The 24841-nt window shown below is 42.8% G+C and overlaps 1 protein-coding gene across 2 annotated transcripts; it reads right to left on the minus strand.

Annotated features, from left to right (window-relative positions):
- Positions 1–1901: 1901 nt before the first annotated feature.
- Positions 1902–24138, minus strand: spag9a (sperm associated antigen 9a). Of its 2 annotated transcripts, XM_074696274.1 has the most exons (31): positions 23639–24138; positions 20308–20428; positions 19222–19292; positions 19039–19127; positions 18774–18927; positions 17290–17373; positions 16354–16489; positions 13821–13914; positions 13618–13739; positions 12741–12755; positions 12432–12489; positions 12195–12347; positions 10183–10234; positions 9923–10053; positions 9739–9795; positions 8870–9034; positions 8636–8765; positions 7708–7797; positions 7523–7630; positions 7259–7445; positions 6963–7178; positions 6635–6845; positions 6403–6519; positions 6229–6309; positions 6082–6149; positions 5771–5922; positions 5510–5681; positions 5295–5408; positions 4149–4325; positions 3819–3956; positions 1902–3552 (listed from the first exon to the last, which is right to left on the minus strand). In XM_074696274.1, the coding sequence occupies exons 1-31, from the start codon at positions 23936–23938 to the stop codon at positions 3434–3436; spliced, it is 3882 nt and encodes a 1293-aa protein (XP_074552375.1). In that variant the 5' UTR covers positions 23939–24138; the 3' UTR covers positions 1902–3433. The 2 variants fall into 2 exon arrangements, with proteins under 2 accessions (XP_074552375.1, XP_074552376.1); XM_074696275.1 differs by lacking the exon at positions 12741–12755.
- Positions 24139–24841: the final 703 nt, after the last annotated feature.

Genomic DNA, 24841 nt, shown 5'->3' on the forward strand with positions numbered 1-24841 from the left:
GATGACCCAGTGATGATGAAGAAGATGAGAGGATGAAGCACAAACATAACTTTCATTGTCCTCTGAAGGTTTGTCATTACAGCATCGAGCCACCTGTCCTCTGGTTGTGTTTAACCTCTGACAGTAAAGGATTAATTATCTCCATCACCTTAAAGTGGACCTCACCTGAGCGCACCATACTCCAGGGGTGTATCAGACTCACAGAGCCTTCCCTCATTCAGACCTGAAGCGGGAACAGTTTGTTCTCTTATACCTCGGTGAAGATAAGTTTCCTCTCAGCAGCAGCAGCAGCTTGAAGAATCCCATCTGAGTGCGCTCAATGTGTGACGTCAGAGCTCTGTGCGTTTTAGCCCACGCACAGAGCTCAGCTCTAAGAGGAGGAGGAGGAGGTGGAGGAGAGAGGAAGGCTCTGTGATGTAATTTCATGGAAATTATTTTGTGGTGCTGCAGCTGGCAACAGCTCTGTATAGCTCCCCCTGGTGGCTGAGGACTCAGACTGTTCGAGTGTCTGGAGCTGGATCTTCGTCTACAGCTTCCACACCAGCAGTCATCTCTGCAGCTCTACAAGACACAGCTTAAACTCTCAGAGTTTAAACTTTCAGTATCAGCCTTTGTGATGACATAAATAAACATCTGCGTGATCTGAAGCCTCTGAAAGCTCAAATGTGTCTGTGTGTGAGACACCAAGACTCAGAGGTGTGTGACCACTGCAGAGCAGAGGACACCTGATAAAAGATGAGGTTACAGCGCCACCTGCTTGTAGCAGCCAGGTGTCTAATACTACCAAATTTATTATAATGTTTTTGTTACAGAAATGTTTACTTTATTTATTTTTTTAATTATCATTTTAAAGTCTAGCACCAAAACGTCACAATAAATATTTATTCTCTTTGTGATATGGATGGAGTGTGGGTTTTTACCTTTGAATTGTTGCAGGATACCTGACCCTCCAAGGCACCTGTTCAAAAAAAAGATGTGCAAAGAGGCTTTTCGATTTTTTTTTAATCTTAATTTATATTCACTCTGTTTTGTTTTAATTATTTTATTTCGATAAATCAGTATTTTATTTAATTTTTATTTATTTCAATATTTTGTTTTCACTAGTTTTATTCTGCCTTACTTTTAATTTTTTAACTTTATTTTAACTGATTTTTATAGTGCTCTTTAAAAAAAAAAATAATAAAGTTTTTTTTTTTAAATTCATTTTCTTTGTAATATAGTTTTATTTTGGTGTTTTTATATTTAAATTCGTTTTTATTGTAATTTGTGTTATTTCACATAATGATTCTAACGTTCTTCCTTTAAACAGAATTTTTTTCAGCATTTTAATTTTATTGTGTATGTACTTTATAAATGATGATCAACAAAAACAACAAACTACACACAAAAAAACCTATGTCTTAACTTTTCTCGAGAAAAAAAAGCAAAAACAAAAAAAAAAATGTCTTCAAGTCTAGAAAGACTGGTGGAAAACAGCAAAACTTACTGATACACATTAATATATTGATGTGATGGTGCAGGTGGACAGTGAGGGTCATTTATGAATTAAAAAAAGACAGGACGGGAAAGACCTGCAGCAAAAGGTTGGTGCCGGGTATTGAACCATTGTTTGACTAAAGCCTCTATGATTTTAGGCCAGCAGACCGACCTGAGCCCTTGGTAGTAGTTTTATAAAATAGTGAGGAAAGGAAACATCTAACCGATGTGTACAGTTAGCTGCAGCTTACAGAAGCTCCATCAGGTTTTCTTCCTCTGACTGAAGCATCTAGGAGAACGATGAAGCCTCTTAACCCACATTAACCTGAGGTCACAGACTAGAAACACCTTCAGTCAGGAGAAATGAGTCAGACACACGACCACAAACATCTCCATCAAACTGGTTTTAATAGATTGTTAAAAATAAAACTATGATGCTGTTTTATTTCAGCAAACATCAACCAGAAGGAACCACCATGGCGTCCAAGACCGACTTCTGTTTGTTCTCTACAGCTGGACATACAGAGAATACACACACACACACACTTGCAAAATCAAACACACACAGACTAATGTGTGCTGCATTCAAACATGTACATACATACACACACACTCTCAGGCTGTAGCAGAGTTAAAAACATGCATAGCTTCAAAAATGAATGTAGTAAAAACAGAGTTACTGCTGCACAGGACGACCTCGTGTTCAGAAACATGATGACATGAATTTATTTCATTAACAACACGTAAAGTCAGGACGAGTCTTTTTTTACATCAGCCTCCTTTTATATTTGTTCATGTAGAAAGTTACATTCTGAACCAAATCTGGCTCCATGAGAAAATAAATACTGGAATGGTAAAAACAGGACACAGAGGAGCTTCTCCGGAACGGATTCTCAGGTATAAAAACAGCCTCCGTACAACTGCGTCCTCATGTTAGTCATAATAAACGTTAATGTTCATAAATGAGTCACATGATGGATAAAAACACAAAGAGAACGACTTTTAGGGACAAGTCGTGTTGGTCACAACAGAATGAGGAGGGCCAAAAGTAAAGACACACTCTGTTTGGTGCCATCTGCACGTCCATCACAAGCCGGCGCACGTTTTGATGCTCAGATTCCCTTTTTTTAGTTATTTCCTGAAAAACACACACAAGCTCCCTCCAATGACCCGACTGAAAAGTTCATCGTTTGTTCCTTCCTTTGGTTACCAAGAGGATGTATCGCCGCTCACACTCTGTTCCCTTCATTAGTGTTTTATAATTGATCGCTGTCAGCGTCATCATCAACATCATACATTATCAAAATCTACACATCATCATCCTCAGACCTCCACAGACGAACACCAACAGGTTAAAGTGCCGATGAGCTGAAGCAGGAAGCATGGCGCTGATGGCGCTGATGGCACAGGCAGGATTAGCTTTAAAACATCTGACACACACACTCATTCACATACACACTTACACACAGGGTTCCTCCACGCAGGCTGATGCTAGGCTACAGGTCAGGACGGTAAACTGGAAGCCTCTGAGTACCTGCTCTGTCTCTACAAGACTCATGAAAAGGAGTGTGAAGGAGTGTGAAGGTGTGTAAAAGTGCGTGAAAGTGTATCTTCACTTCATCCTAAACATGTCATGTGACATGACATCCTTCAAACATTCAGAGGCAGACAGCGTCACCTTAACCTGAACGCACCTTCAGTCACGTGAACACACCGTTAGTCGGCTCCGTGCTGCCGGTGGAGGAGCACCTGGACGGACTCTTGTGGTTAACAGAAGTCTTACTGGTTCTGAGTTTAGAGAATAAAGAGTAGAAAACATGGACTAAAAATGAGTCTGTACAAAGACGAGGACGAGTCTGCATGGAGATGACCAGTCACATGATCAGAAACTGGGAGGAGGTCATGCAGGGGGTTGCTGGGTGGCCCTGGAGTTCAGAGTCAGTGTTTTTTTTAATATTCAGTCATGAGAGGCGGTGACCTGCCAAACGATCAGGTGGCTCTGCTCAGCCTTGGTACGAGCTGACTGCTGGTTGGCCGGCGGCTCAGATAAACCGTCCAGCTCCCCGCCTTCGTCACCTATGGAGGAGAATTAAGGGTTAAAGTGTGGGCAGCCAGCAGTGTCTACACTGTGCAAGTCTCTTTAGTTCAACACAGGGTCAGGATCCTTCTGTCTGCTTCTGTGCGACTCTTCCTGCGGTTAATATCTGAGCTTCACTCAGGCTTACACTCTTTGATAAAAAAAAATCTGGATGATAGAGGCAAATGTTTGTGTAAAAACAACATATTCAGAGGTTTACTGGCTCCAGTGGTCGAGGAAACATGAACTTTAAAAGCACACTCACCCATTCTGAAGTCGATGTAGCCTTCACCCCCGCTCATCACCAGGTACGTTTTAGGTTCAGATGAGACCGTGTCGGAGGACTCAGACGGAGGATCATCAGAGCCTGAATCTGCGCTGCCTGGAGGAGGCATGGCCTGACCTGAGACAGGAAGTACAAGCTCAAGTCAAATACAGCTTTAAGGACGCCAGGTGAAAAAAAAATGGAGAGCAGCAGATCATCCTTGCTTAGAATGAAACCTGAAAACGTGCTGCAAAAAATCTGCTGGTCACTGTGAGTGATCAGAACAATAACATGCGATGATGGTTTCCTTTAGGACTGGACGAGTCTTACCCGGCACTGTCACGAAGAACTTGACGGCGTCTCTGTGTCCATGGAAGCACAGCTGGGCGTGGGCCATGGAGCAGTACGGAACAAAGCCACCTGGCACGCCACAATCTGAGCCGTCATCAGTGTAAACCCGGACAGCGGTGCCCGGCCGGTTTGACACGATCCCTGCCGTCTTATTGGCTGAAGCATCAGGAAGATAAACACCAATGAGGGATACAGCAACTTTAGCTTAGCTGACATCACCAAGGTTATAATAGTTAACTAAAACTAAACTAAAAATGAAAACTAAAATTGAAAATACATTGCAGTTAACTCAAACTAATAATAATAATAATAATAAACTAGAAAAGAAAACAAAAACGATGAGTGAACTAAAACTGTATCTTGTGTTCACAAATCTAACAGAAACTAACTAAAATGAAAGACAAAATTCCCTTAGCTTTAGTTTCTGACAATATTAAAAGCCTTTGGGATCTAAATTAATCCAACACATTTTCCCAACCAATTTTACAACAGTTTTAGGCAGTTGTCAGTGCTGCACAGCACCATCATAGCGACGTATACGGACAAGCTTGTTTACTGCACTGACTGGCTGTGTGCTGTGCTGCGACAAAACGTAGTGGAGCAATGAATTAGAGCATCTGTAATAATTCAATTGTTACAGAGTCCAAGTTTTTATTTATTGAAGCTCATATTGTTTTTTTTATAATTTATGTTAATATTAATTTTTATGTAATTTATGCTTATATTTTTTATACTAAGTTTATATTATTTTCATGTGTTTAAGGCAGCAGCCAACAGTTCAGTATCAGCATTGACTGAGCAGTGAGCACTATGTTGGACTTGAAAATAAACTGTATGACAAAATATTTACTCTGACCTTTTTGAATACTGCACCTGGTTAATAAGATATGAAAAAACTAAAACTAAACTAAAATTAAGCCTTGTTGCAAAAATCAAAACTAAAGAAAAACTAGAATGCCTGTTCTAAAACTAATTAAAACTAAACTGTCATGGAAAATAAAATGTCAAAACTAACCAAAACCAAACTAAAATGACAAATCCAAAACTATTATAACCTTGGACATCACACTGAGAACCAGCCAATCACAGCTCAGGAAGCCGAATGACAATAAGGAGGTGAGTTACCTTCAGACAGAGGGATGGAGATGATGACACCGTTTCCTGTCCCCACCCAGAGCCGGCTGCATGACACCACCAGAGCTGTGATCCTCACGAAGGAGAAGCCCAGCTTACCTGTACCTGCAGCACACACAGAAACACACAGAAACACACACTGGTGTTTCAGCTCAAAGTATGTCGAGGAGCAGACTCAGTGCCAGTCAGTGAGAAGGTTTGTTTACCTAGCATCTTGCTGACGTAGGGTTCAATATCCACATCCTGAAGGTGTTGGTAGGTGTGAGCGTGGAACAAGCGTAGAGTGGAATCCAGCCGGATGGACACCCAGATCCCGTCTCCAATCCACGCCAGCTGCCGGACCTGGCTCTCCTTCCGAGGATGAGCGTCAAATGACTTCTGCTCGGACACAGTCAGATGATTGTGACGTCAGAACACCACAGAAATGAACGTCTGAACATTTCTGAATGAGTGAGGCTGTCCTCTACCTCTATCCTCATGGCTTTGGGCTGGATGACGTAGATCTTGTTCCTGTAGCCACACCACACCTTGTCATGGACCACAGTCATACAGCGGATAGAGTGATGGGGTCTGCCCAGGTCCAGTAGGTGGTAGTTTGTTAGATCCCATTGACCGTCAGCTTTAAAGACAAACATGGAGCAGATTAATCAGGGCGTTACGTTCCACCTGTTGGTCCAAAAACTACAGGAACTTCACTCACAATCACCAAACTCTAAATCATCATACCACTCAGACCCTGACCCCTGACCTGTGCTGTGATGTGAGCCTGCGCTCTTACCTACGTCTCGGTGGAAAATGGCTAACGTCCCATCAGCCAGAGCCACCAGCACTCTCCCTTTAACATGCCTGTGGAGACAAACGGGTGTTTCAGCGCAAGTGGAAGTGTTTGTACGTGTGTGTTTATGAAGAACTGACTCATACTCACACTATACTGAGGATGGAGTCTTTCAGCTTGATGGCGTGAAGACATTTTCTCCACCGAGCCACAGAAGAGTGAACATACAGACTGAGGAGAGGAGGAGATGAGCAGTCATCATATGGAGTGACTCATCTATTATTGTGCTTTTCAGCGCTCCCTAGTGGCCGCAGTGTTACTCACCATCCATTCTGTGCTCCCAGCCACATGGTAGGGAGGGCGCTGCTCATCCTCAGGACCTCTCCCTCTGAGATGTCGCTGTCCTCAGGCAGGGAGGAGACTCCATCCTGCCCCAGGCCCCTGGGCCACAGAATACAGGATTGATTTTAGAGGACGGTTCTAAGCTAGCATCAAGTTTTCATCTGGTTTATGAAGCAGACTGAGATTTGAGGCCATCCAGGTGATGTCTGCTCACCTGTGTGTGTCAGCAGGTGAGGGCTCGGTAGGCCCCACCCCTAGTGGGTCGGTGAACACATGCTCAGTATAGATCCCAGGCTGGTGGGGATCCACGGCCTGATCTTCCTCTCCTTCTTCACCCACGCCGGCGTTAGCCTCAGTCGCCTCGGTCGCCTCCTCAGCTGTAGGAACACCGTCCTCTGCTGGACTGGTCTCTCTGGACAGCTCCACTGAGGACATCAGAGACCAGCGTTCAGAGGGGGACAGACACATCATCCTACACAGGTTAGAGTCTGAATCAAAGCTACATGAAGACAATCAATCTGTGTTTGTCAGCAGACATCCACCTGAGCCGGAGATGCCGCTGTGCTCAGCTGGCTGGTCGCTGACTCCTAAAGAAGCAGTTTGCGGGATGGCGGTGGTTCCCTCTGCTGCCATGGCTCCATCACTCCCCGCTGAGCCCACACTGGCAACGCTGCCCGCCAGTGACACACCGTCCCCTTGGCTCACCTCCTGGTCCTGGGGCACCTCCTCACCTGCAGGGTAATCCGTCTCCAACACACCTGGAGGAAAACAACCAGAGAGTAAACCACAAAGTGTCTGTGAGGACCCAAACACATTTACAGGGAGGTCACTCACTCACCCGGCACGCTGGCGATACACACCACGTGTGTGTTACAGGCGTAGAAGCTGTCTAGGAGGTCAGCCGGCTGACTGGCATCAAGCACCATCACCTTGGTGGAGGAGTGGGTGCTGGTGCAGACCCACACCCTGCTTGAGATCTCATCCTGCAGAACCAGCTCCTTCTCCTGCTCCCCTCTCTCCTGATCCTGCAGGACGTCATGACACCAGCGTTAGAGGAAGAAGAACCATGATCAGATCTTCTACAGACTGGATTCTCTCTGACCTTGCTGTCCTGCTCCAGCTGATCCAGGCTGCTCTGAGAACCTTTGGTCTGTTTGCTGAACTCTGGCACTCGCCCACCCAACATGTTGACTCCTGCAGCACACCACAGCTGGAAAACAAGAGGACTTCATCAAGATCAAATCTTAAAGAAGACCCCAGGAGGTTTCTGGTGCCACACTTCTGTACCTTCATAGAAGCATCTTTCTGGTCCAGAGGTCTCAGGTAAACCGGCACAGGTAAGTTCATTTTGCTCTCTGCCTGTCCTCCATTTGCCACCTGTTTGGGTTTAAACATCAGAAACAGAGGAGCAGGCTTTAAAGGCTTTAAAGAAAGTTGTTGGATGAGTGTTTCAGCTCCTTCTAGTGCAGGGGTGGGAAAACTTTTTGATTCGTGGGCCACAATGGGTTCTAACATTTGACAATGTGGCCGGACCAGGAGCAGATGGATGGAGTGCTTTGGTAACTATCAGGGTATCATTCGTTCATTCCATATCCATTTCAGAATCGGATAACCACTTGTTATTCAATTTTTCGTTTTCAAATCAAAAATCAGAACAACTAACGGTCTATTTTTCGCTGTTTTGACTTTGTTTTGAAATCAAAATAAGAATATGAGAGAATGGAATTATAATGTGATTTTTAATCCGTGTATGGTTCATTCTTTCGTTATTCTGTTTCAAAACAAATCAAAAAAACAAAAAAACAAGTCCGTTTGGACTTGTTTTTTTGTTTTTCTGTTTTAAAACCAAAACGGAAAAACAGAAAAACAGAAAAACAGAAAAACAGAAAAACGTGTCTTTTCTGTCCTGGTTTTAAAAATGAAAAAACAAAAAATAATAAAAGATTTTGTCAAAATTGTTTGTGTAATATTTTGATATTAAAAGTGAACTCTATATAGAAAACATCAGAATAGCAGGGAAAATAAAACATTAACAAGGTTTATTTATTTAATTTTTTCAAGTTCGGTGGGCCGGATTAAAACGTTGAACATGTGGCCCCCGGGCCGTAGTTTGCCCATGCCTGTTCTAGTGAGTAGTTTTAATTCATGAAAAACTCTTGAAAAGCTGTGAGGTACATTTGAATTAGTATTTTGGTATTTTCTCTCCTTCTTTCACCTTGTACTTGCTGGGCAGACTCCAGCCGTGCGCTGTGACACGTCCGTCCTCCTTCTGCATGTGAGCTTTCACCTGCCTGTACTGCGCTCTCTTCTGCTCCTTACGGGACGGAGAGCTGCACTGATCCTTTCTGCAGAGACACACACGTGATACATTACAGAGTTTATAGTAGATCTAGAATAATCAGAGTTATGAAGTCGTGTGATTTCGTCCCTTGCAGATGGAAATACTCACTCTTCGTTGAGGAAGTCAAAGGTCTTCGACTTCTCTGTGGGGAACTGGGAGAAGGTGCTGCTCCTCTTCACCAGACTGCCTGGTGCGTTGTACTTCACGTTGGACTGCGAGTCCACCTTCTTGATGGCAGGTGAGCTGGAGGAGGAGCTAAACAGTCTGCTGAAGCTGCAGGTGGTGAGGGGACAGACAGGAGTGCAGGGGACAGTGAGGAAAGAAGGATCACCAACACCAGTATCAGCTTTACACAGACACAGAGCATGCTGGGAGCTGTGAGCCTTTCCTTAGTCAATACAACCTGAACTTAACATTGAACATCAATATCTCAAAGTGGGACAGAAACATGATTTCCGCAACAGCTGTGATGACACCGGTTTACCATGATCCAGACCTGTTTGAACGCTTGTTATCATTTCTGAGGTTTATGTGTTTAATGTACGGTAATCTGTTCATCCTGATTCACTCTGACACTTTTGTGTGTTCAGTTCTGGGGGGGTCGACCCTCTTTATTCCTGTGAGCTGACAGAGGAGGAAACACGAGTAGAGCAGAGCAGGCAGGAGGCTCAGGGGCACTTGGAGAGTCTGAGATAAAAAAGAGAATCTGATGCACGGCACGCAGAGACAGATCACAGACACGTCTGAGCTGATCCATGAGAGGAGGAGAGAAAGAGGAGAGGGTCAGTGAGGGAGCGAGGGGGAGGTCTGGCTGGGAGGAGGTTTATTAAACCATCTTTACCTAACGCTGCCAATTCAACAGCACATCCCGGACACCGTGAGAAAGAAATGTGTGTGAAAGAGATTAAACAGGAACATTTCCTCTGACCTGGAAACATCGACCCTGACAGAAGGTAACCATAGAAACAGAAACTTACAACTGCCAGATGCTGGACTTCTTCTTCTCTGTCAGCGTTGGATTTTCTCTGGAAGCCCTGAGGAGACGACAAAGTCATAGAAATATCATCTGAAGTCGCACAAGTGCAGACTGAGGACTTTCAGCTGAGGACTTTCAGCTGAGGCTTCTTTCTGCTGACACTTCTATTCAAATCTACACCTCACCTGATCATCTCCGTCCACCTCACAGCCTCCTGCAGCTCCATCAGCCTCTCTTTGTACTGGTTCCTCTCCATCAGCACTCGAGCCATCTCCACCCTGGTGAAGCGCTTCCTCTGAGCCGTCGGTACGTCACTCTGAGGACATGAAACCCACAAATGATCATCACACACACATTAACTATGATCATGTGACCGAGCCACATCTAGACAGGGCACACATCTGTTTATTACACCTCTGTGGGAAATGTCAAACAACAAACTCACATCCTCTTCATCTTTACTCTTCTGTTTCACGTCCTCCACCTCCAGGCGCACTCTGGGAAAACATACATTTATTAGACTTACAAAATAAAAATAAGCGGAATGATCTAAAAAATAAAGTTCTTCTAAAATAAATCATTCTTATTGTCCTCAAATCATTCCAACTCCTTCTAAAACAGGACTCATGACTTGCAGCAGTCAGCAAGGTCAAATGAGCTGAAGCTGCTCTAAAGGATTTTATTCACAGAAACAGTTTATAAATTCACTGCAGAAATCAAAAACATGGAGAACAATGGAAACGTGCTGCAAAGAAATGAAAACAGGGACAGCAGCAGTGAGATGATGTGAAAAGGAAAGTCAGTTCTGCAGCTAACACACAAAAAAGGTCATTTTGATTATTTTTTTTAGATTGTACAACACTCAATTAGTCCTCTGCTGCACAAAACATATTTTATACTCTTTGAGGTTTTTAAATCAGGAATTATAATTGAATATGCTACATCCTTCAAATTCTGCTTGAAGAACAGGGATGAGAATTGATAAGATTTTGTCAATACCGATGCCCTTATAGATTCTGCTTATCGATCTGATTCTTTATCGATTCCCTTATCAATTCCTGTTGTGAATTTTCTTGATACAAAAAGTAGCTTTACAGGTTTTCTGTGTCAACAACATTTAATTGAGTTTATACAGTAAGTGAATAAAATGTAATTTGTCCCTGAGTCTGGATATTTCTGGGCATAATTAAACAGAAACAGGTTAAATTTCACACAATGTGACGTTGATGTACTGTGTTGTAATATATTAATAATTCAAGTAGGCCATCTAGTGTCTCAAAGTCTTCTGTAGTTATGAAGTCAGCCATGAGCCTTTCATTTGTCTGTTAGCTTTTGACATTTGAAATTCTCAGTATTTTTTACAAAGAGTTGATGTGATATGTTTCTGTGATGAAAGTTGAAATTATATTCTGAAGTTGAAGTTATAGTGATGTATGCTAACTGCTAGCATATCAATGCAGTTTCCCATATACGTTAGCATCAAGCTTGCGTTATTTTGTTATTTTGGTAAATAAGGTGATTTATACCATTTTGAATGTACCGAACATGAATCTCCTGAGAGAGAGTAATGTACCTTTCTTTATGAAGTCAGTTCTCTAGTAAAATTTCAAGCTGAAAATCTTGAATCAGAGTTTTCTTGGGAAACGTTATCTAACTGCTGAGCTAAGATAGCTGCAGGCCCGGCGGCTCTGATTTTGACGATTTTGATGGAATAAAACCTTTCTTATCGATTCTCAACAGGAACCAGTTTTCAATTCCCATCCCTATTAAAAAATAATCAGACCAATAACTGTGCAAGCTGCAAGTCTGAAGTTGTTACAGCTCAAATTTCATTTCTTATTCTGGTACAAAATGATTATCCCAAGATGTGTGAAGGTAGCTTTAAACAAACCCTCATAACTCTTCACTTATTGATCTGAATCTCACCCAAGTGGCAGGTTGCACAGCTCAGCCTGTTCTCTTTTATAGTTTTAGAGGAGTCATAATTTGAAGCACATTAAACTGTTAAAATGCAGAGCCCGGCTCACCGGAAGGACCTTACCAACCAATCGCAAACACGCTCTACTTTTGTTGAGAAAAAACATAATTTAACGTTTCCCCCTTAGGCAAAAACTAGTCACGAGGCCTCTTGAGGATCTTTGATCATTAATTCTAGATTGGAAAAAAATTTGAAACGTTGGTATTGATTCTACAGAAAAAAATGACTTCTGAAAACTTTTTTCCCTTCAGGGCCACCTTAACAGGAAAATCAGGAGTGACTAAAACAAATAAAAAAGTTCAAAACAAGAGGAGAGTCGATAAATCTGTGTGCTACAGGAAGCTCATAAAAATAGTTCCTGCTTCCACAATATGACATTCACAGAGAGTTTTTTTTCTTTTTTCTGGTTTCCTGTGTCTGATTGGATGTCTTTTTCTTCCCCTTGACTACCTGACAGGTGCTGCCTTCCCCCGACTTACTTCTTGAGCTCCTCCTCCAGCTCTCTGTTCTTGTCCTCCAGTTTGGTCTTCGCCTGCAGCACGGCGTCCAGCTCACCCTGCAGCATCTCCTTCTCACAGGTCAGCTCATCCACCTTCAGTATCAGGTCTTTATTCACCACATTCAGCGCATTCCTGCACAGAGTAGGATAAGCATTCAGGTGGGACATCGGTTACACAAAATTTTAAGTCACAAAGGCTCAGAAGCTGGGTCCTTACTTAGTTTCCAGCAGCTGTGAATTCTCCTGAATCAGATTTTCAACTTCCCGGCCCATACCTGAGCAGAGGCGAGAAGAGAGTTAGAGTTTCATCACTTAAACAGAAACCGTCTGACAACAAACTGCAGCAGAGACGACAAATACAGCTACAGATTAGGATGCAACACTTTAAATCATTAACACTACTTCTAACAAGACACTACATGAGAGACTAACTGCAGGTTTCACAGCACTACAAACTACACGCAACCCCACAGCACAGGTCACATGACTGACAGGAGAAGGATGGGTAGAGTGGGTGGGGTCTTACCAATCAAACTAAGGTCTGAGAGAACCATGCAATCCAAGTCAGGCGGAAAGAGCAAGGAAGAGACAGAGAGAGAAAGAGAGATGGGATACAGTTTGAGACAGTGAAATGACCAAAATGATGAGGGAGTCAGAGCTGATCCTGAAGCTGCTGACTCCACGAGCACAAGATGTTTCTGTCGCTAAAGCTAGTTCAGATTCAAGAACCGCAGCGGTACAGAGAAGAACAGGAAAGGACGAGGGGAAAAACAAGCTGCAAAAAGAAGAGTTAGGCAAACAAACACCGTCAATCATGCATCAAACTGAGACAGTGATGAAGAGGAAGCTTACAGCGTGGCACAGAGTGAATGACAGAGAGGTCAGGGGTCAGGGGGAGTCAAGATAAGGAAAGGTTTGAGGTCATACACACCAGAATACTCCACTGAGGGGGGATGGACAGAAGGGTGAGACGAAGGAGAAAGAGAAAGAGACAGGTGATGTTAACAGGATGGTTGACACAGCGCATCACAGCTGGACCAAAGCAAGGTGTGCAGGTTACAGGAGACAGCAGGTGTGAGGACGATCAACGTGTTTAAGACCTGAGCTAAGAGAAGAGCTTCAAAGAAAACAGAGTGATTCAAGAGGCAATCAGCAGATCAAACAGATAAATGATGGTTTCATTCAGTTTTATAAAGATCACTTGTTTTATTCATTCCTCTGTCTGTCTGTTGGGGTTAGTCTCTGTCACGGCGTCCTCACCAACATCTACGTCCGATTATTTGTTTCCAACCTTAAGCTGAAGCTCATTCATCGAACTCACAAACTCTGATCAGAAACACTCTGGCAGGGTCACATCTCCCTGTTGATCTTCAGTTTCAGTTAAGATGACGATCTTTACTCACCCAGCAGGTCGGCTCCTTCGTCCACATCTCCAATGAGCCCTGTGCCTGCAGATGACAGCTCCTCAAACAGAGAGTCTGTGTTGCGGTCGAACGCCATGTTCTCAATGCCTTTAGTGGGAGTACTGGAGGAGTGAAAACACCTTGTGATGTCACCTGGTTAAACTTTCGGCAAACGCTGCCTCGTAACATGCGCTGTGTTCTACCTGCAGGGCTTGTACCCAATGAGATCCATGTCCAGCTCAGGGGTGGACTCAATGATGTCCTGCACATCTGAGCTGTCCTCGTTTTCAGGCAAACCTGGGGAGACGGAGAGCATCAGTGAGAAACCAAAGACAGGGAAGGAACAGAGACGTATGGAACCAAAAGATTCATAATTACAAGAATAAAAACATTTTAAAATAAATCCCATTTTCATAAATAACAGAAAGTTATGTGATATGGCCACCAAATTGTGAAATATGGCACTGTTGTAATTAGGGCTGTATGATTATCGCAATCGCAATCGCAATCGCAATCGCAATCGCAATCGCAATCGCAATCGCAAACGCAATCGCAATGTCAGCACATGCAATTCAGATTTTTCTCCATGATAACCAAGCAAGTCTGTAGACTCATCATGACACAACTTTTTTTATTAAATCGCAAGCACAATCGCAATCGCAATATTGTCCACCTAATCGCAAATTGCACCATTTCCCCAAATCGTGCAGCACTAGTTGTAATGAAATATGTTTTATTATTTTCTAATACCGAGTTATAATAATAAAATATTTCAAAATTATTATTTCAACAATTTTATACTTCTGAAAATCATGACTTTTTATTTTTTCCCAACCTTTTATAAAATCTTTAAAAAAAACAAATGTTTTTTACAAAGTCAATTATTTATTTCATAATGTCCTTTTCCACGATGGCCTTTTTTTTAATAATGTCATTTTTCAGCATAACGACTTGGTCTGTCAATCAAAGCACATAAGGCGGAGCCAGTTAAGTGATTGGCTGATCCTTTCCACAGACATTTTGACAGCACTTGAAGTATCAATTCAAATGTGGAGACCTAATGCTGAAAAAATTGAAAAGCTGAAAACAGGAGTGTATGACATGTTAGTTACATAGACAGTAAAAAAAAATGGACGTCATCTTGCTCAGCTCAAGGTGAGGTGGTCACAAAAACTGCTCCCCCTGGTGGTTGGCTGCAGTATACAGTATATAGGTCAAAAAGTCAGACTCTCCAGTCATTTCAGATGGGCTGTGGTCAAACTTTAAGAAATGAATACACCTTGTAGAAAATTTTCTCACGTTTGATTGCTGTGGTGATTTCAAGATATCATTTGGCTGCCTTGTATTCAAGTCCTCTTTTTTTCGGGAAAGTTTCATTAACATTAGCTTTGAGAGGTTAAAAACAAGGTTTTAAATCACATTTAACGATGATTGACAGCTGCCATTCTTGTGTATTTTTTTCGGGGACTGTAAAATATGTCGGGAGGTAGAGCTGAACAATTAATCAATTTTAAACCGACATCACAATGTAACAGAATACAATTTTCAAATCACAAAGGCTGCAATTAGAAAAAAAAAGTTTCATGTACACAGACCTGGAGGGAATAAAGTAACTTGTACTTGTTCTCCCTTGAAACCAGCAAAAGTCAAAATGCTGTTTTTTCCTGGCAAAAAAAAACCCTGTGGGCTACAAAGATCCATCCAGTAGATCTTAGAGCCATAGCCCCATAGCCATACTGACAACTGGAGGTCAGTAAAATTTCACAGTGTTCCTTTTTTCTTTTTCAATTCAGAAATGCAAAAAAAACCTTGTTTAAATGCTAACAGTATCTTTTGTTGGTTAGTCATACTATAAAATGACGTAAAACTTGTGTTAAGTGGACAATGCAGAAGATAAACCCCCCCCCCCCAAAAAAAAAAAAAAAAAAAAAAAATTGTGTGCTAAATCGCAAACCCAATATTGGTCTAAAAAGAATCACAATTAGATTATTTTCCAAAATCGTTCAGCCCTATCGGGAGGTAGAGTCAAGAAGAGGTTAGACTCTCGAAAGAAAAAAAAATATTTTTGTCACCTGGCTCCACTCAGATTCCCCCAGAATCCCTCACAGTCTCTACTGTCAATGGATGCACCTGTGACGTAGGTATTTTGGCTTCAGAACCGTATAATGGTAAATGACGGAACCGACCTGTCGACTCTAAATGGAGTCTATGGTTAGAAACACAATGGCTGCAGGAGAGAAGTCGGTTTCAGAGTTGCTCCTTAAGAAGCAAAGAGTGGAGGTCTGCAGCTAGACCCCTCTCAAACTAATCCATCTTAAAGGATCAAGCAGAGTTCCCACATTCTAGCTTTGATTGACAAACCAAGTCATTCTGATGAAAAACGACATTATGAGATAAAAAAGGCCATTTTGGAAAAAAATCATTATGACATAGAAATTGACTTTGTAAAAAATGTTTCGTTGTATAAAATCTTGGACAATAAATTAAAAGTCATTACTTCAAAAAGTATGTAATTGTTAAAATAATCATTATGAAATATTTAATTATAATATTAAAGAACAATAAAAAAACATATTTCAAAATATCATTGCTGTATTTCACAATTTAATGACCATATTATATATTTGTCTGTTATTTGTCAAAATGATATTTATTTCAAAATGTTGGATTTATTTATTTAATTATGAATCTTTTGGTGTTCCATAGAGAGGGGGAGTGGTGAGCTCATTGACGTACCCACTGATATGGACCTGGTCCCCGGTGCAGCCTGCACCTCCGCACTCTTACTGGTCCCGTCCTCCCTCTCCATGTCTGAGGCTGTGGTGGACATCGGTGTGACAGACTTGGAGCCAGTGAAGTCTGACAGCTCATCCTGCAACGAGGAGAAAGTCAACCGACGTAACAGTGACAGTGTTTTACTGAGGCACGGTAGAAACGAAACACATGGTGTACAGTCTGACAGGGAAACATGTAGACACACACACTAACTGATCACATGACAAACATGCTGCAGTCCAACAGGACACACTACAGCATTTGCTCCTGAGCCAGAGCATCAGAAATCTAAATCCAGTCAACAGTCTGGAGCACGAAGCTGACAGAGAGACTAGAGCTCACAGAAACATCGAGTGGTACCATCAAAACAAAGAAACACACACAGACAACACAGGGGAAACACCGAACCAACAACACAGCACACACAGAGGGCTGCAAAACTAACCTGCATACACAAGAACACACACAAAGGTACACAGCACAACACAACAGATTCAGAGAGTGAAAACACTTTATCACTCAGAATGAATGTCTGGATTGCAGCTTAACACTGCGAAAGGTTTTGATGCTACGCTACAGTGCTACTGAAAACTACATGAATGAAGTATAAACGCAAAGAAGCATGAGAAAGAAGAAACTCGTGCATGACACCAGAAAACACAAACCATCAGAGGCCAGATGCAACCATGCTGTTTTTTTTCTACTGATCAGATTTGATGACTAAAGGTTTGACAGAGCAAGTCTCTGCACAGGCCATGGCTGCATGTGGCATGATGTAGCACAGCTGGTCTACAAAGTGAAGCTGTGAAAGAATGAAACAGCAAAGTGAAGCCCACACAAACACTGAGCCGCTGCTGCTGCTGCCGGAGTGTCGGCCGGCCCACACTCATCAACTACCTTGCAGTCGTCTGCCAGAGAATTCCCCCAAGAAGAGTCCTGCGCACTCTTACCCTCCCTGTCCTTGGGGGGGTCCACAAAGTCCTTTTGGGAAGGTAGGGAGGGGGAGAGTAAGAGTGAAGCTCACATGTGCAGAAGCAGTTGAGCAGAAATGCAAACAGAGTGTGCAAGTTTTAAAGGTGAGTGGAGACACAGGTAGGCCTCTAAAAATCTGTCAACACAATCACACAGCTGACACATCTGATTCATCTCAAGATAGATAGATAGATAGATAGATAGATAGATAGATAGATAGATAGATAGATAGATAGATAGATAGATAGATAGATAGATAGATAGATAGATAGATAGATAGTAGTGCTGGAACGATACGCTTTCATGCCGATTTGATTCTATTACGATTTTTGCCAATGGCGATTCAATTTAAAATGTGATTTTTAGATTTTCCAATATTCAGGAATTTTTGTTTACTTTTTGAACACCAGACCAAGTGAAAAAGTTGAATGATGATGATGCTTATAGACTACATCTGGAGCCATATTTCCCCAAAAATCCACATTACATGTAAGTTAGTTTTTAGGATTTATTTAGGGGATCTGATATCTCATTCTTTTTTAACCCAGCTTATAAATGAAGACTGAAATTAATAAAAAAAAAAAAAAAAAAAAAGATTTTCAAACAAAAAAATATGATTTAAAATTGTTAAACAAGAAATCCCGATTTTACGATACACTGATTTTTTTCTCCCATAACTAATAGATAGATAGATAGATAGATAGATAGATAGAAAGGTGCTTGTGTTGAAAGGTCAAGCTCAACAATAAGCTTCCTGTAGCACTGATTACATAACAGCCAATCACATTCAGCTCGCCTCTCTCTCCCTTTCTGATTGGCTCTGAGCCATGCAGCAGCATCACTCCCATCATGCACCGCTTCACACAGTTAATGTCCCAGTTTTAACAAAAAGGCAGCAGTGGGATGATTTAATGTGTCACCCTGCAGGTTTTCACTGTCACAGACACACACACACACACACACACACACACACACACGCGGGCAGGAACCATTATTCAGTGGGATGTAAATCAGTTTGATGTGCTGTTGTTTGGAGCTTTATACACAAAGTTAAGATGTTATGTGCGTCAGTTTGCTCAAACAGATCTCTGTGTTATGATCGGTTTTGAACTGAGTCTCTGCTGCGGCTGTGAATATTCATGAGCTTCATTTATGATCTCCTGGGACGGCTGCAGCGGCGGAAAAGACAAGTCTGCATATTCTTCAATGGATAAAGAGGAGGATGTCTGAAAACAGAGATGGCCTTGTCAGATGCTACACGCCTGAGCTTATCAAAGACGCTCTATTTTTAACCCATCCACAGCCAAAAAACCTCCGTCTGCAGAGACAGCTGGGTACACAGGCAGGAATCTGGGTTATAGAGCTCACAGGAACATCTCTGTAGAGGAATTATCTGAGTTCACACTCACTTTCAGGCTGGTGTTGGACCGTAGTTGTGAGGGGTCGGTGAACCTCCAGCCCTCTGCTGGGCCCAGCGTCTCTGACCTGGTCTGGGGGTCAGGGGTCAGGAGAGACGTCCCAGCAGACGATGGAAAAATTCCCAGTGACAGAGGCCGCTCCCTCCTGCAGAGACAAGACCTCATCTTTCAAACAAAGTCTTTAGATTTACAAGTCAAACACTCCCGAGTTTAGGTTTCTAACATTTATAACTACACGTTTCAACCCAGGTCTTACCTGACCCGGCCGACCCCGCTGGACTCAGAGCTCTCGTTGATCTGCTGCATCTTGATCCTCTCCACATGCTCCATGTAGTTATGAATCATCTGCAGAGGTCAGACCAATGAAACAGAGAAACTGTCAAGAAAGCTGTGAATGATTACGTCCACGAGACGTTTCCTTGTCGCCCCTGTCCCTCACCTCTGTGTGTCTCTGATGGAGGGAGTTATATTCCTTTTTCAGCTCCAGCTCTCGCTCTTCTAACCTGCCGACTGAATCAGAAACACATTGTTAAGAGCAGACACTTTTGGCCCCCCTTTGTCTTTGAACCATCTAAAGTTTGTTAAGAACCATGGATGACTAAGCACTGAGTGTTTACAGGATGTGGACCACACTGCCTTTCAAATTAAGAGATTTAAGGAAGACAGAGGTAATGTAAAAACATCACAGCTATACTGTTTATTTAATACAACAAGCTAGAATGGTTAGCCCAGCTTAGCATTAAGACAGGAAACAGGCGTACAGATTTCATCCCACCATCATGAGTCATCAGAAACATGTGAACACAGAGGAGACAGCAGTAGTCTGAAGTAATTCCTCCTGTGTGCTGGGATAAAATTTATCATTTGACGCTAAGGATGTGATACTGAATGAAAATGATGTCTGAAGAGGTCAGAATAACTTCCTTCTATCTGTGTTATACGCCCAAACAGGATGAAAACATAAAACGGCTTTATTATATCTACCCTGATTTGTGTGGGAGCACATCACAGCTCTACAGAGAGGCCACACAATGAGATGTGGAACAATAAATAACTCTTATAGCTTTGAGCCTGACACATCTAACTGGCTCATCTGTCCCATGTCCCAGCAGCTGTGTGTGAATGAAGGAAGGAGTCCGTTTCACCCGCTTTCTTACTCCGCAGCTCAGCACCAGGATCACAACTCAAACAACCAGACACACAAAAAGAGCCAATCAGGACACTTTCCCACCCCTAATCCACCAATAAGATGGCAGTAATGCACCGTCGCATTAGGAGGAAGGGAATAACAGAAATCCTTTAATCCCATTACTGTCACCCCGCAAAGAGGCAGAAAGAGTGTGTAAGTGTGTGCGCAGAGGGCGGACAAAACAAGCTGATCGAGAATCATTAAACACATGAGGAGGAGGAAACAGGGGGTGTAGAGGGGCGCGACTGACCCTGCTAGATATCTTTAAGATTAAATAAAGGCTGCAACCCAAACCCCACTACTGATTAAAGGAGGCATAATAAGTGTGTCTCTTACTCTGGTCTGCGTAGTTCCTGATCTTGAGCTCAAGCTGTCTGGAGTGGGACTCCATCCTGTCCACGTGGCTCTGCAGGTCCTTCTTGTCTTGTTCATGGGTGTCCTCAAACTCTATAAACTTCTGCTCAGGACACAGAAACACATAAAGACAGAACTTCATCAGAGTGGCCTTACATACAAGCACAAAGGCAGTAGAGCTCAAGCCTTCAAGCTACAGGTTCAGACTGCAATAGACTAACACTGCCAAAGGTTAAGACTACTATAGGTTTTGACTGCCATAGGTTAAGACTGCCATAGGTTTGGACTGCCATAGGTTTAGACTACCATAGGTTAAGACTACTAAAAGGTTTAGCCTGCTATAGGTTTAGACTATCATAGGTTTAGACTGCTATAGGTTTAGACCGCCATAAGCTTAAACTGCTACAGGTTTAGACTGCTATAGGTTTAGACAATCAAAGGTTTAGACTGCCATAGGTTTAGCCTGCTATAGGTTAAGACTGCCATAGGTTAAGACTGCTATAGGTTTAGACCGCCATAAGCTTAGACTGCTATAGGTTTGGACTGCTATAGGTTAAGACTGCCATATTTTTAGACCGCCATAAGCTTAAACTGCTATAGATTTAGACTACCATAGGTTTAGCCTACTATAGGTTTAAACTGCCATAGGTTTGGACAACTATAGGTAAAGACTGCTGTAGGTTTGGACAGCCATAGGTTGAGACTGCTATAGGTTTAGATTGCCATAGGTTTAGACCCCCATAAGCTTACACTGCTATAGGTTAAGACTGCCACAGGTTTAGACTGCTATAGGTTTAGACCACCATAAGCTTAGACTGCTTTAAGTTTAGACTACTATAGGTTAAGACTGCCACAGGTTTAGACTGCTGTAGGTTTAAACTGCCATAGGTTTAGACTGCCATTGGTTTAGACTGCTATAGGTTTAAACTGCCATAGGTTTAGACTGCTATAGGTCAGTGCTACACATCAGACGCTGACATTTTTTCGGAGTCCTGTGGAATTCCAGTGGGATTGGGGTCAATCTTACTATTAATCATGGGATTGAGAAGGTACAGGATAAAAAGTTAATGGGGTGGATGGGAGTGGGAACCAATCAGGAGGATAAAAAATAATATGCGTCATGCCTTGCATGTTGTAGTTTATTTTCAACAAGCCTAGACTCTAATGCAAGTGAAAAGGACTACACTTCCAAGAAGTCAAAAGTAATTCAAAAAAGAATGGGAAGAGAATTATATCAAATTCAATGTACTGCCTAAAAACTAAAAGACAGTGGAAAAAATGGGAGCCGTACAGGAGTGGGAGTTGTTCTGAATGGGAGTGGGAGTCATTTCACCAGGAGCAGGACAGGACAAGAGTTTTTTCTTTGGGAGTGGGATGGGACAGGAGTGAAAATCCACTCCTGTGTCATTCTCTACTACATATTCAGACAGCTTTGGTCATGCTGAACTGCTCTGTGTATGAATGCTGTCAGTTACACACAGTGTTTCAGAAGAACGATCAGACCTCATGAGCCTCAGTGAAAGAACAACTCTCAATGTAAAAATGTCTCAGAGGCAGGACTGAGGGGACAGGATGTGACTTATTGATTTATCCGGAAATTTAGGTTCCTCCCAGTTTCCTTCTTTGTGTGTGTGTGTGTGTGTGTGTGTGTGTGTGTGTGTGTGTGTGTGTGTGTGTGTGTGTGTGTGTGTGTGTGTGTTTGTGTGTGTGTGTCACATCCTGTCCAGCTGCCTAAGTCTGGGCCCTGATGCTGCTGTCCCTCATTTGGGAGCAGAACTGTCCCTGATGTGGAACCTGCTGTGAATGGAAAACTGAAAAATCACCTGAAGTCTGAACCCATTTTTCCTGTATGTGGCTTAATGAGGATAATGCTTTCTGTTCATTCATCTATGTGGTGAATTAAAAAGTACCAAACACTGAATCAGACCCATTAAAGGTCTAAAAATTGTGACTTCAGCCTCCTCACAGAGATCCTTCTCCTATTCTAAATGGGAGTGGGTCAGCCTGTGACACCAGAATCCAGCACTACCCAAAGACTTTGAAAAAGACAGAAATCAAACTCAGAGGAAAAACTCTGCTGGACACTGACAAAAGATCACATGACCTGGAAGTAATACCAGGCCTCTGCAGTAGGTTCAGCTGGGCCCTGCTCCTCCTCAGGGTGTGGACAAAGAGTCTGTCCCATAAACACAGTTACTTGTGCTTTAATGTTTAACTCACAGGTACAAATGTCATTGTGCCTGTCACACTGCTTCAGAGATTACAGAAAGGCCCCTGTGTCCACAGCATGCTGGGCCGTTTCTCTGCTGTCCTTACGCTGCGAGTCAAAGACATGAGCTGGGACAGAAGGTCTGAGTCACATCACATCAGCCGTCATGCAGACCCGCTCAGGGCTGGGAGGCAGCAGCTGCACACATCAACTCCAAAACACACCTCTGACATACACAAACACACACTCTCACTCACTCACATAGCAAAGGGTTGAGCCAGGGAGTGGAATTTACATTTGGCTGTATGATGAACAGTATCCTCTGCATACAGGGACACACCTTAATCACTGATGTCTTAGATCAACGTTTTAAATAAATATTACTGAGCTCCTGTAGATCTTCTCCAGGCTGCATGTGGGGCTTAGATTGTCCAACCATCATCTTTCAAGTGTCATATGTGGACTTTATGTTCTGTTACTATGTCAAGTAAAAAATCAAACACGGGAGTAAAATCTCAGAGTGGTAGTGACATGTTGCAGTAGATCTGATTGGAGAATAAAGAAAAGTAAATCAATGATGTTCAATCAGGTGTCCTCCTGGACACCTTTTGACCCCCACTCAGAGGTGACAGCCCTGAGTGGGTCAAACTAATGTTTAGTGCCTCATAATGAAACCATCATAAACGATCTCTCCTGACCGACTCTGCTCTTCCTCTGATTATTTTAACACATATATTACAGTGATGTCCCAAAATGCTGAGTCATCTCACCTGCTCCCTCCTGACTCCTCCACACCTGACGCTTCAGCCTTAGCTGCAGGAGTGTGGAGGAGTAGGAGAGGTTATTACAAAAAAAAAAAACCTTTGTTTAGGCGGTGATTCAGAGCATTCAATCATGAAACCATGATTAAGAGAGCAGCGTTTTGCCTCACACACACACGGAGCTCACACAAAGACAGGGGCCGTTGCAGCCATGACACTGCCTTGTTTACATCTCCACTGAGCTGGATGGGAGGAGGGTGCAGCCCTGAACACGTGTGCAGGTAAATTGACGGACCAGGGATGCGCAGAGGTACCCTTTCTCCTCCTCCTCCTCCTCTCTCACCTCCTCTGCGTGTTTCCTCAAAGCCTTCTCCCGCTCGTACTGGGTGATGAGCTGCTCGTTGTCCTCCTTCAGCAGCTCCAGCTCCACTTCGTGCTCCTGATTCTCCGCGAATACCGAGTCCAGGTTCTCCAGCACGGCCACGACCAGCGGCATCAGCTCCTTAACCACGTCCTCGTCGTATTTCCCGATGAGCCGTTCGAACTCTCGGTAGATGGAGTTGGCCAGGCCCGATACCCGCTCAGACATCATCGCTGATGTCCCCGGGTCGTCCTGGTACACAACTCCGTCCTCCAGCTCCATTTTAGTCCTCTCTTACAGCCAACGGGGCCGACGTGGGTTATTCAGTAAAACCCACCACCGTGAGCACCGCTAGCTCCTAATTAAAATACGCTTTCTTCAGTTTATGGCTAACATTGAGGACATTACACGGTGGGACCGTTAGAGACAGGCTACGTGGATCTCTTCCTCCTTTTCCCTCACTTGTCCCGTGGTGCCTTCACGTGCTCCGACAAAGCTTCTACTTTTCGCTTTCACTGACAGACCCAAAGCATTCAGCCAAAACCCCTGGGTATATTTTTACACAGTGTGAGTGGCAAACACATTTACATCTCAAAGGTCAAAAAGAGTTAACAAAATCCTTAAATTTTCTCGAATAATTCTGTAACAATAAGCTCTACGGGCTCTCATCCACACCTCAGACACAATGCAATATTTCAATGGGAACCTGAACGCCCCATCACAACAGCTGAGTCGCTGACCAGATCACGTGATGACGTCAAATCATGCCAACGACGTAAGATTATTTGCAGTGACAGACTGATATTGTAAACAGTCTTACATCATTACTCTGCAGAAATACATAAAACAAATTAATCGGCTCTGAATAAAGACATGAAAAATCAAACTGAAAGGACGTTCTTCACCCTCTCTATCGATCACAGAATATAATTTGCGATTCCTTCACTGTCACAGATTTATGTATCTTTTTTTTTTTTTTTAAAGAATATATACCTTCAGCTGATGGAAATCCCCAATTAAAGACACAGGATGTATTTTATTTTATTTTTATTTTTTTTTTACATAAATTTTGGTTGTTGCACAGTCATATTACACAAAAGAGGTACGTTAACTCAAAACAATTCTCTAACAAACTAAATGAACACAGTTTGAAATAATCACCGAATGCATGATTCCTTTACATAG

Source organism: Halichoeres trimaculatus, unplaced genomic scaffold, assembly GCF_033239565.1.
Source record: "Halichoeres trimaculatus isolate MK-OKI-2021-1 unplaced genomic scaffold, fHalTri1.1 fHalTri1_scaffold_20, whole genome shotgun sequence".
NCBI classification, from domain to species: domain Eukaryota; kingdom Metazoa; phylum Chordata; class Actinopteri; order Labriformes; family Labridae; genus Halichoeres; species Halichoeres trimaculatus.